This window comes from Stenella coeruleoalba (genome assembly GCF_951394435.1).
Source record: "Stenella coeruleoalba genome assembly, chromosome: 4".
Taxonomy (NCBI): domain Eukaryota; kingdom Metazoa; phylum Chordata; class Mammalia; order Artiodactyla; family Delphinidae; genus Stenella; species Stenella coeruleoalba.
In genome coordinates, this window is record NC_137149.1 from 140,408,083 (window position 1) to 140,425,674 (window position 17,592).

General features: G+C 34.2%; 1 protein-coding gene across 8 annotated transcripts in view; it reads right to left on the reverse strand.

The window, feature by feature from the left end:
- The window catches only part of CCSER1 (coiled-coil serine rich protein 1), a 1,247,878-nt gene that overhangs the window by 802,431 nt on the left and 427,855 nt on the right, over positions 1 to 17,592 (reverse strand). For all 8 annotated transcript variants that reach the window (XR_013828080.1, XM_079919695.1, XM_079919694.1 and 5 more), the window contains exon 6: positions 3,038 to 3,245. Coding sequence is in view for 7 of the 8 variants with exons in the window: in XM_079919695.1 (XP_079775821.1) it covers positions 3,038 to 3,245 (208 nt within the window). In the remaining variant the exon portion in view is untranslated. The remainder of the gene's footprint in view (positions 1 to 3,037; positions 3,246 to 17,592) is intronic.

Consider the following 17,592-nt stretch of genomic DNA (forward strand, 5'->3'; position numbering starts at 1 on the left):
ACTGCATCTAAAATCCCTTCCCAGTAGTCTTCTTGGTCAGTTACCGAACAGTACAAACAAATTCTATGATAAGAGAATAACAAAAAGAGAACAGCGCAAACTGAAAGGAAACATCAAAACAAAAACTATTTCTACAGATATTGTATTAAATATTGTCTTCTTTTACAGGTAATGGAGTTATGTGAAAAAGTTAACAAAAAAGGAAGAAAAATTTATATAGTTCTCCCTTGCTGTAGTCACTTTTATTAAAAATCACTAATATGAAAAAATAAAGTGACAACAGAATTTCTTAGGGCCCAAAGCCAGCCTTTTTTTTTTTTTTTAAATAAAGGAATTGATATTTGGGGTTGTCATAGCAAATGATGTCCAAAGAAGGGGGATAAAATTGACAGTGTGAGCTTCCATTCAGATTATTCACACTTGACCTATCTAAGAATTAAAATCTAAGATGGCAACAGAGTAGCATTAGGAAAAATCTCAAATAGGAGTGGTTTCCAGTGTGATACACTAAACTCATTAATGACTTTTTTCATCTTAAAAATAAAATAATTGGGATATTCTGCAGTTAAAAATTATCTGTAGTGGGAAGCAGCAGCATAGAACAGGGAGATCAGCTCGGTGCTTTGTGATGACCTAGAGGGGTGGGATAGGGAGGGTGGGAGGGAGGCTCAAGAGGGAGGGGATGTGGGGACATGTGTATGCATATGGCTGATTCACTTTGGTGTACAACAGAAACTAACACAGTATTGTGAAGCAATTATACTCCAATAAAGATCTATTAAAAAAATTATCTGTATACACAGGTGGACTACTAAGCATCATAAAAATAAGTTAATAGAAATAAACTCTATTTGTCTATGTTAAAAAAGGTATTATTAATCTAAAATGAATAGCTGGAATTAAATTCAGCAATGAAATCTGAATTGCCATTTAAAAACTCATGGCTTAGAGAATATTTTCTTTAAAGGCACCTATTATGAATATCATTTTTCTAGAAGAGATGTTAATGCTAATCATATAATAGTATTGCTTTTCTTGCTGACCATAAAGAGTAAGACCCCCTGATCTCTGACTGGGCTTAACAAACAGATGTAATTATTGTTCATTTTACATTAGCTTTAAAAGTCAATTCTCTTCAGTTTCTTCCAATACTCTTTAATGAAGAAAAACAGATAGAAATATAAAAACAATCTCAGTATATTCTGAATATTGACTTTATAGTGAATATCACTGCATATTTTTAAATTATAAAATTAAGTACATAAGAAAGCCCCTTGACTCTTCCTGTCAGTTTTTCCTACTTCCTTTTACTTTTTTGATTTTTTTTAAATTAAAATCCAGACCAAAGAGAGAGGTAGAAAACTGAATACTTGACTGTTACAGACTTTGAGATTAATATCTTTTAATATAACAGCTATTATTAAGTTTGCGTTGTTCAGAGAGGTTCAGACTACATGTCAAGCAAAAGGTCAGGAAGGCTGGACTGGTGCAGACAGAAACACTTATGTTGTCAATATAGAAACCACATAGTCATACATATAGCGGTGTACTGGTAAATATTTAACAACAGCTCTCCAAAATTTAAAAGCCCTACCTTGCATTGTTTGCCAATTTCTGTGGCATAATATTCCCGTGTGGCTGATTTCAAGCTAACAAAGTGACATAAATGAATGCACATTAGCTATTATATAGTATTTCTACATATAGATCCAATAGATGTAAATAAGCTCACAAGTGTAATTAATAGTAAAATATAGTAAAGTTAGTAGGAAATGTAGAGATTTCAGTACTGATTACCCTTTTAAAAATATGATTTGTTTCATTATAAGTGTATATAATTTAATTTTTTTAATGCCTGTGCTTAATTGTCAGCTCATAAAATTCCTGAAATTCTAACAATGATCAAGTATAAGCACACCACTCCTACACACCACTGCATAGACACAAAGACCACCCCAGAGATATAAACTGGTTTGGGATGCAGAGATCTCTTCCAGTTATTACTTTAATAGCTGACAGGAATACATGACTGGATACCCCTAATAGGCTATGACAATCACTTCTCTTAAATTCCCTTCTCTCTCCCTGATTCATTTCTGGCCTCTAGTGGTAGCCACTAGTGTTGTTATTATTGTTTTTATCAGTGTTAGAAAAGGAAATATCAGTGGTCATCATTGTAAGTGAGTCATAATACTACTCATATTAAATAGTTGTATTTTTCTGTTCTCACACTATTTATGAACACCCCTTATCAATAATGAGAAATCAGTTAAACGATAATAGGACATGATAAAATGCCACTGAATTGAGAGTCAGAAATCTCAGGCTGTTGTTCCGAGTTCACACCCACTAGAGGAAAGTCATTTAAAATTTTGGTCCCCTCATTTTACATCTTTGAAATAATATTGTTTACACTTTTTACAGAAATCCTCCAAAGAAAATAACTGTTGCAATTATAAAAATAAAACCATAACATACTTGAATCCTAAAGAATGGCTGATTCTTGGACATAAAGATGAAAGACTCCACTGCGTATTTTCCTGCCTAGCTCATCATCTAACTGAGCATGGACTGAAAGAGGGCACCTGGAGTCAATGGGCAAAATCAATCAAACATTCAGATGAAATTTTACTAGATTAATTGTTATTGGAACAAAAATGACTAAATAAACTACTTTTATGGTATCATATAAAGTCTCAATATCATTAAAATGAAGTCCAGTTAATAGGTCTCTCAATAGCTTTTTAAAAACATAACAGCTGATGCCCATTTCTCTTTATCTGACTTTTCCCAGACTTGGTATCAATTTATTCTTTTTTAATTCCTTCACAGAATCTTAGAATTTTGGGGAAGAGTACCTTATAAACAGAACTACAAACCCTTTATTTGACATATGAGAAAGGCTAAGTTCCATGAGGATACCTGACCCCTGCCCAGTGTTATGCAGTTAACTATTGATAGAAGCAGGGATTAACCAGGTCTACAGACTTCACTATCTACCAGCACTGAAAACATTAATCTTAGAGCAAACCATTACCTCTTGTAGAACTCTTTTCATCTTTAATAATAATGTCTTGACGGCTGTGCAGTCCTGTAGCATCAGTCTGAATGGGAGAGAATCCATGCCTCCATTTTCTTCCACACCTGGCAGGGGCCAATCTGCAGATGGACTGCTGGGCGTTCCCCTGATATGGGGACACCTGGCTTCCTGATCAATCTCTTTTGTTAATTTCAGGGAAAGGTTCCTAACAAGAAAAAAATGAACAAAAATTACTAGGTAGTATATTCAGAGCAGTATTTTCCAAGCTGTTGATCAATGTCAGTAGTGAGCTAGAAAAAACTTCCTTGTGACTCTCATTATTTCTTCACATTAGTCTTTGGAAATTCTGAAACTTTCTGTCAAAATTATGAAGTTATTTGTCAATTTTATATATAGTGGTAATAAGGTTCAATGACAATCACTATTTTAGAATGTGATTTTTTTCCCCAACTGGAATTTAATTTATACATGATAACAATGGGTTTACACTTGTTTAACTCTCTTAAAAATGTTGAAATTCAAAAGTAATCACTGAAAGAGAAATTTCATATAGAGATTTTCTGAAAATATGCTTAAAAATTAACTGGAAAGAAAAGATTAAGAAACCAAAACTTGGGATAAAAAATTTTGGTAATTATTATTTTAAATTACTAAATTAATCAATTGTGGATTCAACCATTTTGTGGATTAAGAAAGACTAGTATGCATAGGATTTTATGTGAAAATAGTGAAATAACTGCGAGATGCATAACTTCATATGTAATTAGCATGCTTATCAAATAATCATTAAATTTTTAGCATAGTAATGTGTGGAAAATATTTTATTGATTACTTGATATAAACAATTATTTTTAAATACTGCATTTTGAAAATAACACGCTTATATTGAAGGTATATATAAGGAAAAGATATTAAGATTAACAATTTTCCAAATATGCCTATGAGGCAGATATAAAAATAGTATGAAAAGAGCAGCCCATGAAAATAGTCATTTTTAATGAGTTTTTCTAAATTTGTTTCCATTCATTAAAACTAATGGGCCTAAAATAAATAAATAAATAAAAATAAAGGGGCTTCCCTGGTGGCGCAGTGGTTGAGAGTCCGCCTGCCGATGCAGGGGACACGGGTTCGTGCCCCGGTCCGGGAGGATCCCACATGCCGCGGAGCAGCTGGGCCCGTGAGCCATGGCCGCTGAGCCTGCGCGTCCGGAGCCTGTGCTCCACAACGGGAGAGGCCACAGCAGTGAGAGGCCCGCGTACCGCAAAAAAAACCCAAAACTAATGGGCCTATACAATAATGGCAATACTATAACATAGCTCAGGCTATTTATGAAACTTATGCTCAGTTTCAATAGCTTTTATGTATATTATTTACTGAAGTATATGACGAGGTCACTTGGCTACCTAAATTGAGAAAAAACAGAGTTGCCTTGGAGCCTGCCACCAAGGTCAGGCAACGACGCAAATAAAAAAATACGTCCTTGGTTAATTTTATCCAAATCTGATTATTCACAAATAGTATAACAATTTATAAAGTATCGGATAATTAGCAAAGAAACACATTTTTGGATCACACAATTGTTGACTTGTCTTCATGGGTATATTCAAGATCACAATTGTTATTTGAAGTGATCATATTAATTACTATCCCCACTTCACATTTACAATGAAATAATAAATAAATAGTCATAGCTAACATTTTTTGAGGATTGACTGTGGGCCAAGTACTGTGCTAACCACTTCATGTGTGTTAATTTATCCAAACCTTGAACAAAACCAAGAGGTAGCTATAATGAGTATCTTCATTTTACATATGAGAAAATAGGCCCAGATAAGTAATTTTTCTCAAATTAAAATAGCTATTAAGAAGTTGATCTGAGATGAACCAACCTAAGTACATAAGCAGGATAAGATTTTTTTTCCCTACCAGCCATTTAACATGCATATATACACAATAATAATTAATGTATCTCAGGTAGTCCTGTAAGGACTTCATATATGCTAAACCACTTAATACTCATACAACTCTTTGAGGTATTAAAATCCCCATTTCACAGTTGAGGGATTTGAATCTCAAAGAAGTTAAGGTACATGCTGATGGCAATACAGCAAACAAGCAACAGAGCAGAGATTTGAATGCAAGCAGTGCACTCGAGCCCTTAGTCACAGGATTCTGCATCTCATAAACAAGCAAGCAAATGAACAAAAACAAAAATTGAAAAAAATAAAACATACCTATAATTACACAAAGCATCATTTATATTTTCATTTTTAAAATATACTTTCATGTGGCTTAATATCATCAAAACAAACAACCCAGTCAAAAAATGGGCAGAAGATCTAAATAGACGTTTCTCCAAAGAGGACATACAGATGGCCAAAAGGCACATGAAAAGATGTTCAACATCACTACTTATTAGAGAAATGCAAATCAAAACTACAATGAGATATCACCTCACACCGGTCAGAATGGCCATCATCAAAAAATCTACAAACAATAAATTCTGGAGAGGGTGTGGAGAGAAGGGAATCCTCTTGCACTGTTGGTGGGAATGTAAATTGATACAGCCACTGTGGAGAACAGTACGGAGGTTCCTTTAAAAAACTAAAAATAGAGCTACCATATGATCCTGCAATCCCACTCCTGGGCATATATCCATAAAAAAACATGCACCCCAATGTTCACTGCAGCACTGTTTACCATAGGCAAGACATGGAAGCAACCTAAATGTCCATCGACAGAGGAATGGATAAAGAAGATGTGGTACATATATACAATGGAATATTACCCAGCCATTTAGAAAGAATGAAATAATGCCATTTGCAGCAATATAGATGGACCTAGAGATTGTCATACTGAGTGAAGTCAGACAGAGAAAGACAAATATTGTATGATATCGCTTATATGCAAAATCTAAAAAGAAATGATACAATTGAACTTATTTACAAAACAGAAACAGATTCACAGACTTAGAGACCTGTGGTTACCACAGGGGAAGGGATAGTTAGGGAGTTTGGGACTGACATGTACACACTGCTATATTTGAAATAGACAACCAACAATAACCTACTGTACAGCACAGGGAACTCTGCTCAATATTATGCTGCAACCTAAATGGGAAAAGAATTTGAAAAAGAATAGATGCATGTATATGTATAACTGAATCACTTTGCTGTACACCTGAAACTATCACGACATTGTTAATCACCTATACTCCAATATAAAATAAAAAATTTTAAAAATAAATATATTTTATTAGACATGACTGATTCATTTTAATTATATACAACTTGTAGTGAGCTATACGATCATTCTTAAAGGTTTTTATTTTAGTGTCGAAGACCAATAGGAAAATAAAATATAAAAGTTAAAATTCACAGCACAAGTAACACTATTTTAGTTATAGTAGAATTTTCAAAGATTTATCAGGTTTAAGTTGTGAACTTGCCTGGTGTCTGGCACATATTAAGCTGACTCAGTAAATAACTGTATAATTGAAGTTGAACAAATGAATACAGTAATGCGTAAATGAACAAAACAATTCTTTGTAATAATCTATGCATACAACTCTCATTTGTACACAGACATTTTTCTGGAAGGTGAATTTTTATGTAATGCAGGGCTGCCACCCACGGTTCCAAATTTCCCAGCACTCTTACAATAAAATAAACTAACAATTTTATAATTCCTTTTAATTAGATTGCTGTTTCTTTGAACCAGCAAACCTATTTGTCCAATTATGTATCTAAACATCAGTTAAGACTGAAAAAGGTTTCACAAACCACACCAGTGTGAAGTTCTGCAACTAATTTCAGGAAATTACTGAGATTCTAAGGATTACATTTTAGCATTTACACAACTAAGGATCACTGCTGTTTCAGATAGTTACGAATGGACCATATGCAGAAATGTACTTAGAAGATAAAATTAGCCATTTGTTTTACACTTCAAAAGTTTGGATCTATCCTTAATTCCAACAAGAAAGAGAATGATGGCATTATGTCACAGTTATGGAAAACATCCACATTGTGTCCAGCAGAGCAACAGCGGCTCGTGTTGCAGAGATTAATAGGACTCTGTCACTGACCTCAAGAGGCTCTCCATGAACATTAACTGCTTAATAATTGATACCAAAAAATAACAGCTAATATTCTTTCCCATATGGAAAACAAATCCATTTATTTCTACATGAAAAAGAGTGGGCTGCAACACCACAATAATCAAAACCATTCTTCATTAGGTTGAGTCAATTAGTAAAATGGGCTGTTAATCAGGTCTGCTACTCAGCTGCACAGGCCGGCACAGGTATCCTAGTCTATATTTATGGTCATTGTATTTCTGATTGATTGGTGCCTGGGGAATTACAATTATTAAATATTTTGAATCCTAATGTGTTTAACAATAGACTATGATTGGGCCAAAAATACCCATGTGTCTCTGGGCAAATACACCTAAAAAAATCCATCCCTGTAATTGATAAGAAAAGGAGAAAAGTCTCTAATATGAAGTCATAGTTTCCTCTGGCACAGACAACCCATAATAAGGCCGGGAGGGTAGAGCAAGGTTCAGGTGCTCTCCTGTTCCTGCATTAGCAGGGCTCATGAGATGATGCAATTCATGTACTTCAGGATATATAGCTCTCTGTCTGCCAACACTCTGAATTATTATTGTCCAGAAAACTGAAGAAATGTGCTTTATATCAAAACAGATAGTCCGTTCACTTCACACACACACACAAAGGGTAAGATACTGAAGCCCGATACAGTGGTTCATTAATCACCATAACTACTGCAAACAAAAAACAAAGACAATGTAATCTCCACTGAGCACATCCATATACACTTCACCCTCTCTGTATCATCTCCATGAATCTTTGCTAGAATTGCCCAGTAATATTTTCACTTGCCTTGTTGATGATAAATGCCAACCAAGTCTTTATAATTGAAAATTTAGTAACATTTAGAGAGTCAAATTGAGACTTATGGGCCTTTCTTAGTCTGTACGTTTTAGATAATAAAGCTTTTGTGTAAAATTGACAGCAAAATTCATAAATGTTACATTAAATATATTCTTGAAAGTTTCAACTTGAGAAACTGGAGAGTTTCAACTGGTATTTAAAACGTTTGACTCAAACTACTATGGTGAATTGGCTCTGTACTTTTGTCACTGGGATCCTTTGTGTGAAAGAAATTTTCTACCAAGCTAGTTCAAAAGTTCTGCTGCAATTCTATTTTTAGTATGACAGATAAGTTTAATGGGAAAATATATATCTTGACATAAACTATACAGTGGTTAAAGAATTTTTCCTTACCAGGAAGAGAAAATAAAAGTATTTTCCTTATTTTTTAATCATTTGGTTATAACTAGAACTATCATTTGGATACTGAGATATTTTCTTCCCACCCATATGTATTCTTCAATCATTTGAAAACTTCCCAACATAATGGCCCAAATTACTAACAAAATACAAGAAAATGTCAGTTGCAAAAGATTGATGCTCTTACCTGTCATAGGAGCTACTCCTTATTTAGTGTACTGACACCTTTCATGAGAGCAAATATCTGTGGTCATTAGGGATCGCAATGATTTACACTTTATAATGTGCCTAGGATTTCTGAACTAGATTTCCAAGGAATGAAAAGTAAAAGTAATCTCCATTTGTACAGCATAATAAATAAGCATATGTATATAACTGCCTTCCAAAGCTCCATTAAGTAGATTTGAAGAAAATAATATTGTGTTTTTAAAAACCACACTTTGGGAAACTTATTGTTATTTAAACCTCATTTCAAAAAGGCCCAGATTATTTATGGTAAATTAAATCTTAGCTTTGAATAATTCTAAGACAGGCATGAAGGTATAAATCTATTTTCATGAACTGGCATCCCAGAACCTAATAAAAAAATGTTTAGGGAACTAACTACAAAAAGGCTTGGTTGATGAATATACTATGTATGTTTCTTATGTTTTCTTTCAAAATATATGGTTTAACTGAAAGTGTCATCTTAGGAAAATACTTGTATCTCAAATTATATTATAATTGGATATTTATATTATAATTGGATATTTCTGGAAGGGATGAAACCAGCATCCATCCTTCCACAGGAGGATAGTGGTTATAAGAACGTGTTGATATTTTACATTTACATATGAATTTACATATGAGGAGGATTTCACTAGTAGCTTAAGTGATGGATATAAGAAAGGCAAGATATGGGGAAAGGTAAGATAAAATCCAAATACCTTAACACAACCAACAAGGTTCTCCATAATCTAGCAACTGTCTGCCTCACCACACTTCATCGGCTAACAACTACCTCCTTGTTTTTTAAGTTCCAATCACACTGCTCTTCATTCAGGCCCTGAAACGTGCCAAGCTCCAACCTGCCTCAGGAACTTTACATATGTTCTTCTATCTGCATGAAAAAGTGTCGCTTACCCACCTTCCAGATCTTGCCTTAAAATACATCACTTCTTCAAGGAAATCTCCTTTGCATCTCATATCAAAAGAACAATCAAATTTAGTGCTACAGAAAGCATTATAGATCTAGTTTAACATTCCTATTTAATATATAAGGAGCTCAAACCTAAATTAATTTTCTAAGTGTCACACAGCTAGAAGGTGTACAATTCCAGTCTCCTGACTTGTAGTCCAGTGCTCTTTTCTTCATACTGCATCATCTTTTTTTTTTTTTGCATCATCTTTTAATAGGGTTAAAATTTTAAATATACTTGTATTTATCTATGTTATTTTCACTGAAGCTACAGTAGTAAAATATTAGGTTACGATCTTAGGGAATAAGATTAAATAGTAAGGACTCCTATTCCCTACAACAGTTAGAATTTCCTTCTCCAAAATTTTCAAGAATGTAGATATTCTATGAATGTAAATCTACTCATACAAACTTTGAAAGTAGTTGTTTAATCATAAAAAGAAATGACTGAGTTGATTGCCTTTGTTTAGCAACTTTTCTCCATGCCATTAATGTCATCCATGTTTCTCCCTGCCATTCTCTACTTTTGTTTTCACATGTCATTTAAGATCCAGTTGAAAGATCATTTCTGTAACAAAAAGAATTAGAATTGATAAATATAGAGATGAACGTAGTACAATAAAGTTCAGCAAAGAGCGACTCAAATTATTGTTTAAAAACTCCCATGTTCACACATATAAAGATATACAAAATCTGTGCACATGTATACATTTTTCACTTTGCAATTACTCATTTAATTGTAGATATTGTAAGTTTTAATTATGCTATGATTGAATTAATAGTGTAATCATTTTTCTTTGCCAGAGCACTCAAGCTGTCAGAAAGTTGAGGGCACAGAATTATCAAAAATATTTTATATAGATAGAGATCAAATTTCAATTTATTGTCCCCTGATATTACAGAAGTGATTCTCAATTTAGAAAACCTCATAAACTGGCTGGTCTTCCTGTGTCTAACAGATAATCAATCAAATATTTTTTAAAAAACTTAAGTTCCTTCTCTCTAGTCTTCCAGGCAATTCATCATGCAAACAACGTCAATTCTCTGATATGTTTGCAGACTCCTATCTTCAACATTTTCCTTATTTTACACTTCTCTATTCTGGGGGTCAGGAAAATTTTCCCACCCTCTCATCCACCACTCCATGGAAGTGATTTCATTTGGAAAATTTTGAACTATACAAGGAAAACAAATTAAAGTCAAACAAAATCTGATCTCTGAGAAGTAATTATCTCACTATGATACCAAAGAGCTTTTTAAAATAGTTCAATTCCACTGTAGTAAACTGTTATTAAATTTACTTTCAAATGCATTTATAAACATGAAAATCATCTAAAAATGGGAAAGAGTTTTACTATATTATTTTATAGTTAATGTCTTGATTGGTGATGGAATTCTATAAATATATTTTAGACACTTGGCATCTTCTATAGTTATCTAAGATACATATTTTATAGTTACCTATTTGGTGTACTTTATATATTATAATTTATATAATTTACATATTATAATTAATTTAAGATTTTTTTAGTGAAAGAAATACACAATTTATTATTTTATATTTGCTTTGAAAAAATAATCTTTTTTTTTAAAGTCACAAATTCAAGCTCTAATATGACTTGCCTTACTATGAAACTTCTTTCTTTTTTTTAAACGAATTTTTTTCAGCTATAAGAGTTTCATATTTGTAGGGTAATAGAATCAGTAAAATGAGAATCATCACTTTTAGAGATGTAAATTATATTTTAGAAAATAATTTTTTCCCAATACTACTTATTGCCTGCCCTTTTCCCTTCAATATCAGGAGAATAAGTCACAAAAGTACCAAGGTCTTGCTTCACATCCATATCATGGAGGGAATGTGATTAATCTTTCAGAACCAAACTATCACTATAAAACCCATCCTATTTCATTATCGCATAATATATTTAGAAGTTAATGTCATCATTTTAAGAATTTGTATGTAAAAGTCTCCTCTTATGACCATTTAAGGAGAGCACACAATGGGTTTTTAGATATAATTTATAAGAAAATTTATAAAAAAATATGTAACTGATATTTGCTTACAATAATTTGTATTACATCAGAACATTCTTAAAAAACACAACAAAACTATAGAATGTCTTCAATTTGCCTCTAGGTATCTAAGTAACCTTTACAAAATGCAATTTTTTACAAATATTGCAGCTAGGGTCTATTACAATAAAAATTCTGATATAATACATACCACTGAAGATATGCTAAAAGTTAATACAACCTAGAGTCAATTACATAGCTTTAAAAGACTTTTCTATGCCCTTCACCTTTTTAAAATATTCAAGATCTGGCAAACTAAGTGTAATAAGTATTAGCCATGAAAGTATAATATAGGAAGTAGTGTTTCCAAACAGAAAATCAATTCTTGTGCTGTAACTTGACATAAAGGCAATACCTAAAATTACTGGCATAATACGTAGCGGCAAGGAAACTGTAAAACTCCAATGCTTTTCAAAGCTAAAAGAATTGGAGATTTTGACTTTGAGTAAATCTTTAGAACCACAAAACTTTATCAGTTTGAGAAAGATTAGTAAAACCTCCATCACACTTATCAACCAAATTTCCCAGATTCCATTCTTGAGGTAACGAAAGGCACTGTGATGGTCTACATTCAATTTCAACTAGAAAAGTAAAATTTTCCGTATTACCCAAAATCAAGAATTTCTAAATATCTTGTCAAACTCACTCCTACATACACAAAAAGCACCTGGGCTTACTTTTAAATACATGAATTCCAGGGGTGTATCTCCAGCCCACTGTGCCACTCACCTTAGTAAGACAAACAAAACACGTAGTGTAATAGCAGAATAGGTTAGACGTATCTTATCGCACTCACTGGATATGATTTTCCCCAGGATATATGTGAGTTTTGACATAATGTGGCTCATTTATACTTATCCTTTAAGCCTGGGTTAGTGCACCCTCTCTCCCAGGAAATCCTCTCCAACCCTTCCGGCTACCTCAGGCTGCACTAGCTGTCTCTTCCTTTTGGTCCAGTAACACCGAATAAGGTGACACTCTCCTTCCGTGAGCCTTATATGTCCAAGTCGCTGTTGAATAAGTTAATATATGGCAATTTCACATACACTAAACACGTGTGCTAAGAATTCTACCTTATGAATCCTAAATAACGGGTTTACATATTGCAATTTCCCATGGATCACTTTCCAGATTTATCTTTGAAGCTTTACCTAGGCAAAACTATTTAAGGTAGTCAGTACGTTATGGGTAGATACAGAAAGAAGTAGAACTAAAACAAGTAGAATTAAAACAACAACTATGACAGAAATAACAATGATAAAATGATAGAAACTCATGTGGAGTATGAATATAGATATCAAGTACCATTGTCCCTCAGTATCTGCAGGAGATTGGTTCCAGGACAAAGGACGTGTATCAAAATCCATGTATGCTCAAATTCCACAATCGGCTCTCCAACTCCATGAGCTCCATATCCCAGGATTCAATCAACACTGGATCATGTATTATTTGGGATCCTGGGTTGATTGAATCTGCATATATGAAACCCATGGATATGCAGGGCCAACTATACATTTACTGAAAAAAAAAAATCCATGTATAACAGACTAGCACGGTTCAGACCCGTGTTGTTCAAGGGTCAACTGTAGTTGCACGAGAAGAAAGTGTAACTGAATTTTCATAGCTTCTGGGTTTAAATTTAGGTCCTCCTAAGAAGGAAGATTCTTGTTCTTGGGGAGAACTATTTTATGTAATATAAAGTTATAGTGGAGGTACAATTGTTTGAATGAGAAAACCTCATTTTTAATAATATAGAAGACAATGTGTAGTATCCCACTTAGTTTGAAGATTATTCCTACTAAATGAAAAGTACATAATTAGGTTCTAGCCAATAAGCTGTCCCAAAGTCCTAATTCTAGAAATTAAGTGGCTTTTGGAATCATGAGTACTGAAGAGTTACAACTTTGTGCCTAAAGTAAGATTAAGAAAAATTAGAAAGTACCTGGAGATTAACTGGATATCAATAAGTAAATATTGTTTTCTCCAATTACCAGTTGTAATTATATCCTAAATTATATCACCTTTTAAGATACTGAACAGTCAATTATGATATTATATACAGTTTGGATTAGTGGAATACAAGGTCACAGTCCAGCCTCTTGATGGTCAGTTTGAATTGCAGCTGCAGTGCACAGTAACTAGAACACAGCTGTCCTGCAAACGCAGTCCTATTAGAGATTGCCCGCATGTGACATAAAACACAGGTATAGATTTGGGGGCTAAAAAGTATAATTGCTTTTTATTTTTAGCAAAATATTAATGATCAAATATGTTTTAAAAAACTTATATTCAGCATAATAATAGCTGAATAATCCTAGTAAAGAATCCAGCTAACTTTACAACTGTATTCCTTAAACATTCATTCATTTGTCCATTCTTTCAATAATTATCTATTGAGCACCCGTAATACCTATTCATGTCCTAAGAAATAAGATTTGTGAAATCTTATAGTAAATAGTTTTCTTGGAAGATGTTTAGATGGCTTATTAAAAAACTGTCTCAAAACAGGTGCTGAATTTAATTCAAATGTCTATGTTAAACATTATAATAATAAACATTATGATAGTAAAAGCACACTATCAACATGTAGAACCATCAAATGGTGCTGATTCTAAACATGTAGTTTTTTTGTAAACAATAGCAAACTTAACCATGAATGGACAAGAAAGAAAAAGGTGTCAATCTTCTTTTCTCTCTGAAATGGAGAACCACTGTACTTGGTACAAATAGCAGGCCAGATTATTTGTGTAAATGAAAAGCATATAGCACCATTTATACATAATTATACATCATAGAACTGTCAAGGTATAAATATCTGTTGCAAGGAACAAACAAAAAATCCTTGAGGCCGGTAAGAGAATCTGAGGCTAGACCTTGAAAGGACTGACATAAAGACAGAGTGTCATAGCTGAACTGATTTAAATGCTTCAGTTTAAAGTAGCTGAATTACCTTTCCATTATTCATCAGTATAGCACGAACATAGACAAACAGTAATATAAACATGATATGTGGCTATAAATCAGAAGGTTAGATAAGTCAGAAGCTGCAAAATGTTTTAGGTTTCTGTTGATGAATCTTTTCCTAACTCCTGTCTGGAAGACACACTTAGATTGTTGGACTCTGTCTCCAATATATTCCTCTTTGAATGTTATCTCAGTTTCTTTCTTCCTATGCTGAAGTGTACTCGACATTTAAAACCAGATAACGGTGGGTGCTGGTGGCATAGGATGGTTTCTCTTTTACACAAGCAGCAGAAACACAGATTGGTATCAATGTTCAATTGTCTTTGAAACAGAGACGAGGATGAAAAAGAAAATACCCAGCCCTGTTTTTTTTCACAACCAAAGAAGAGCTGATAAAAGAAAACCTCCATTTTGCTCTTTCCTCTCCAGAGACAACTACCCATTTAAGGAAGTATAACAGGAAAAAAAATTCCTCAGAAAGAAATGAAGTTCCATTCCTAAAACAAGTCTTCCCAAAATGACTGTATTAAGTTGCTTTATATCTACTTTTTTTTTTCTTCTTTATTTTTGGCCACGCCGTGGGGCATGCAGGATCTTAGTTCCCAGACCAGGGATGGAACCCGTGCCCCCTACTTTGGGAGCACAGAGCCATAAACACTGGACTGCCTGGGAAGCCCCTATACCTACTTTGCAATGCCTGAAAAAAAAAAATGTTTTCTTTAATGAGCAGTCTGAATTGTGTTCTAAATTGTCACCTTTTAAGATATTTTAATAGTCAATTATGGTATTACTAATCTACAGAGGAGGAATCTAAGATGCAGAGACTGAACAGGATGCAAATAGCAAAACTGGGCTTTAAATTCAACAATTTTGGCTCCAGGGTCTGTGTCCTAATCCGTTTGCTCCCTCCAGAGACAGCTGCTTGGCAAAAAGTCAATGAGCTCACTAAGCCAGGCTCTAAAGGTCATAAATACGTATTGATTGGAAAATATAAGCTAATATTACTTCAGAGTACTTTCGATGATCTTTCTAGCTCTTTTTCATCTAAAACATTTTTTATCTTATTCTTCAATAGTTTCATAGAAGAGTAGGATATTATACTATAATAATTTATATTGGGAAATTTACCTGAAAACAATTTTGTTTTTTAAAAAAGTTTCCTAGAATCACTGCAGTGAACAATTTGGGGATATTTAAAGTCGAGTGCCTACGATCCGAAGGAGGCATTACTGGAGCACTGTTATAAAATGAACTATTAATATTCTTAGAGGCAACTTCTTAGAAGTTGGTCATAGTAGTGTTAGAATGGACTCTTTTTTCTTCTTATGTGAACGTATGTTGTTTTTTTTCTTGCACAATAAAATTCTTCCCCTTTCTTTGCTAAAATATGCCTTCATTTTCCTTTGAGAAAGTCCCTCCTCTCCCCCATGATTGCATGCAATCTTGATGGGATTGCTAAGCAAGGTCCCCTTGTCTCTTCTTTTGTGTGGTCACATAATTTGGCCTACAAACAAACTCTGGTGGTCTCCAGAAATATGAATCTTGAGCAACACAGCACAGGGACAGAAAACCACAGTAGCCAACTTATTCTAATGGTGGAGCCTTGAAGAGATTACCCATTCATTCCTGAAACCCAGGGCCAAATGCACAGGCTTGCACCTTCTACAGTCACACAGGATCTGGTTCTTAGAAGGCCCTACATTTGGTTTAATGTTCTGCTACTACTAACTGGAAAGTCTCAATTTTTAAACAAGGAGCCTTGTACTTTTTATTTTTCACTGGGCCTTGCAAATTGTGTAACTGATCTCGCTCTCTTAGTTCCCTGATATTACCATGTGTCTGCTCTTCTTGAGGCCGGTTTGGTGTTTGGCTTTCCCTTTGTTTCTGTAAGCTGGTGCATATCCTTAAAATAATTTTTTTTTTTAATGAAGTGAGCAAAATTCGGTTTCTGGGGCTTGTATCAAAGCACCTTATGTTTTACATTTGACAGGCCCAAGACTAAAGTGTAAAATGTAACATAGTTTTTTTCCAATGCTCTCACACCCTTTGGTGTATTCCTGTCATGTCCATTTCTATGATCTTCTCCAGGTTTGTTTTAGAGTATTATTGCTCCCTGGATATTCAGAATTCATTATTGGGACGTTGTATTTCATTGTGCACTTTCTAAGCCAGAGGTCATCACTTTTTGTAACTTCCCTGTCAAAACACACTGATGCTGTGCCCTGGCCCTCACCGCCCTGACCCCTTTTAGGTAATTAATTCAGCTAGCCTGCTGGAAGTTGATAAGGGACTGGTACAACATTTTTATTTTAATAGATTACTTCTTATCCAGAAGGAATGACTTCTGACACAAACATTTAGGGCATGTTTTCTGCTCAAAACAGATGTTTTGTGGCTTTTGGTTTCTCAAATCATACTAAATAGGGAGCCATATATTCTGTCTACCAATTTCTCCTGCATTTAGAATGAAAAACAAAGTTATTCTAAGACTCGTGTTTTCTGACCAAATAAAGTGGCTGGAGGTCAGCACTAGAAAATCATATGACCTTTGTTTTAATGTGGAATTACCCTGCTTTAAAATGGCGTTGCATGCATTCTAAATCTTGTACGTTTTAGGTTATAATGCCTTAAGTTTCTTTTCACTGGTAACTCCAGTAAATTGACTTTACTTCAGCTTCTCACTTGGTTCATCAAAAAGGTAAAAATAGGGGCTTCCCTGGTGGCACAGTGGTTGAGAGTCCGCCTGCCGATGCAAGGGACACGGGTTCGTGCCCCGGTCCGGGAAGATCCCACATGCCGCAAAGTGGCTGGGCCCGTGAGCCATGGCCGCTGAGCCTGCGCATCCGGAGCCTGTGCTCCGCAACGGGAGGGGCCACAACAGTGAGAGGCCCGCGTACCGCAAAAAAAAAAAAAAAAATCCCTGTGAGGCTTTGTTTAGAAATGGACACACACACAAATGAAATATGCCAACTGAACTTACATTTTAGGCAGACTAGGCATTGGTGAATGAATATCTTC